The sequence below is a fragment of the Phaethon lepturus genome, unplaced genomic scaffold (genome assembly GCF_000687285.1).
Source record: "Phaethon lepturus isolate BGI_N335 unplaced genomic scaffold, ASM68728v1 scaffold40996, whole genome shotgun sequence".
In the NCBI taxonomy this organism is placed as follows: Eukaryota; Metazoa; Chordata; class Aves; order Phaethontiformes; family Phaethontidae; genus Phaethon; species Phaethon lepturus.
Window position 1 is genome coordinate 44,746 of NW_010547736.1, and position 2,998 is coordinate 47,743.

General features: G+C 39.1%; 1 protein-coding gene across 1 annotated transcript in view; it reads left to right on the plus strand.

Moving 5' to 3' along the window:
* PLCB1 (phospholipase C, beta 1 (phosphoinositide-specific)) overlaps window positions 1-2,998 on the plus strand; it is a gene marked incomplete at its 5' end in the record, with an annotated part of 61,767 nt that overhangs the window by 40,905 nt on the left and 17,864 nt on the right. Inside the window, 2 exons of the mRNA XM_010289737.1 lie at window positions 104-208; window positions 900-1,009. Coding sequence (XP_010288039.1) covers window positions 104-208; window positions 900-1,009 — 215 coding nt within the window. The remainder of the gene's footprint in view (window positions 1-103; window positions 209-899; window positions 1,010-2,998) is intronic.

Sequence of the window (2,998 nt, forward strand, 5' to 3'; positions counted from 1 at the left end):
GCTCAGTTGGAGCCACACTATAAATAACAAATGATAACACAATTACATTGGAAATGCCTGTGGAAGAGTTTATGCTCTGAACTGATTGTTTCTTGTTTTGCAGGCTATCACTACATCTGTTTGAGGAACGAGAGGAACCAACCTTTGACGCTGCCAGCTCTCTTTGTGTACATAGAGGTCAAAGACTATGTACCTGATACTTATGCAGGTAATTCTCTGACGTTTTCCTACTGGGAAATAAAAAGGTTAATTAAACCACAAAATGAATGTGGTGTAGATGACTTGACATATTGGGGCAATGATCCTGTGAACAAACCTGTGCATCTGATGGATCATTATGTCTCATCATTCATACAAGATGGCCTGATTTAGAGCACCCTGCCTGAGGTTTAGCATTAGGGCCAAGTCTTACTTTCAGCAGACTTCATATGACTCTAAAGGAGGGAATACTACAGGCATTTGCCACTGAAACACAAATGAAACTTTGCTTACGTGACACAGTGGTATGTAGTTGTGTCCTAAGCAGAGGAAAGTGCCATGCTTAATGTAGAGCATTGTATTTTGTAATCGGCTCTAAACAAGGACATTTTCGCTAATGCTCCCCTGTGCCGCATGTGAAGCAGGATCCTACTTGGCTGATGCTGTAAGCTTTGAAAATCCATCATAAAACACTGCAGAAAATGCACATCCACAAGACCCAAGCACAAACTCAAAGAGGGTTTGTGTTAGAGTATTTGTGCGTGATGGTGCATGACTCCCCTCCACTGTTGTTTCTAGGACCTCGAAGTACCTATCATCAGCAGATCTGTATGAAAAGTACAGTTTCTTTCTTAAAACCTGAGGGGCACTGGAACCATAACATAAGGGGCTTGAAACTGAAGTATTTGCATTATTTCTAGATGTGATCGAGGCCTTATCCAATCCAATCAGATATGTAAACCTGATGGAGCAGAGAGCTAAGCAACTGGCTGCACTGACTCTAGAAGATGAAGAAGAGGTAAAGAAAGAGGTAAGGGAGGTTTCAGAGTCTCTGCAAATTATGTTATGGTATTTAAAAGCACCTACTTTGCTTAGAAAGACAAATATTGAAAGTCCGTGGGAATTGTATGTGTTGATTACTTGAACACTTGTAAACATCTCACCTAGAACGAAACTTGGGTGCAATACAGCCGAGAAGTGTTGTACTCTGTGTGTGGTTTCACTGAAAGCAGCATGTTGTGCATGGAGTTATTATTCAGAGGTAGAGAGACACCAAAAGCTGAATGTAAAACCATGTTAGGTGTGTGCTGATTTGCAGCTTTGTTAGGTAGTAAATGAAATATTCATAAGTCATTGCTTGTTGTTCTCCAGTTTGATTCTGAAGTTGCCCTTATGAAAAGACAACTATGTGTCAATAGCTTTTCCTGAGAATATTACAAATTTTCCAGAATTTCAGGCCCTGTTTCTGGAGAGGGTATTTTGTTCAGAAACATTTGTCTGTCTCAGATTATGTTGTCTCTATACATGCTCTGTGACTAAACATGCATATACTCGGTCTCTCTAAAGAGACCCAGTATAATCATACAATAGTTTAGATGGGAAGGGGCCTTTACAGGTCAGCTGATCCAATCCTTCATCGATCTTAGAAAGAGAGAAGAGGGAGGAGACCATAGAGTAAATAAATGTCCATGTCTGTTCTAGCTTAGCTTAAAGCTATGGGAGCCACATTTTCAGTATCTGTTTGGGTATACGTGGTTACCTGTGGGTTAATCTGTAAACCCTATTTTTCTGTGTAATTGGAGGTGTTGTGCATACGAATGCAGAGATGTTATTTTGAGCGTTATTTTGAGCTTTGATTCCTGATAATCTCTATGCACATTCAAACATTCAGTCTTTCTGTTCCAGACATTGCCATTGGAATGTCTTCTGGCAGTGTTTGAAAGTATCAACCTTGCATTTTAAAGTTTGTTGGTGTCAGATGGTAGGCACATCATGTGAATCAAAAGGCACTCGGTACAGGTCTGTGTTGAGGAAGGAGAAATGCTCTGTAATCCTAAACTGCTCTCAGCTCTGGTGCCTGTCTTCTTCAATTCTCAGATGTGCAAAGCCTCATTGAACTAGATTTTGTAACCAAGAATACATTCCCAAAGCAGACCAGATGAAGGAAAGTCATTACAATTCAGTGGCCAACAATTTACTCTTTGTGTAGTGTCACAAGTTCGGCTGAATGAGGACACTGTGAAATGTTCAATAGTATCTTAGACATTTATCTAGGACACTCTACACATGAGATTCTATTTTAATAGCAAAGTCTTTTTTTAACATAATCCTTTAAATACCTTAGAGGTCATTTTTACTTTTGAAAAAGTACAGATTTTCCTGGTCTGTACAGGCTTATTTGTCAGAAAAATTCTGTCACAGAGTATCTTCTAAAGCAAATGAGAAAAAGGAAGGATGAATTTAAGTGCTCAGGTAGTACTACCATATGTCAAGGAGCTTGAAAGCTCATAGGATAAAGGAGCTTGTTTTGGAGTAGCAGAGAAATATTTTTTAAAAGAAAACGGAAATGATTGTAATGATGTGTTTACAAAAAATGTATAACCATTCAGGTAGATGCAGTAGCAAGGAACACGTACAAAATTGCTGCTTAATGTGGCAACCTAAATACACCATTGTTACCTTCTATTTATAAACACCCATTCTGGGTAAGATATTTGGCATCTGGGCTGGCTTGGAGATCTTAAATTGCCTGATAATGTAATGTGATTATAACATTTTCTTCCTCAGAGGGGCTGACTGCTTTGTCCACTTACATTGCCCACAAGAATCATATTGGTTAATAACTGCAAGTACGTTCACTGGCAATATAGCTAAATAAACTTAAGTATGTTTTCCAGAAATGTACACGTAAGTGCACCTGGATTCAGTTTTCCTATGTACAGTTTCAAATTTGCACACTATAAATGTTTGTGTGCAAAGCTGTGCTGTCTCCTAGTACAGGTTCCACCTCCCCACACCT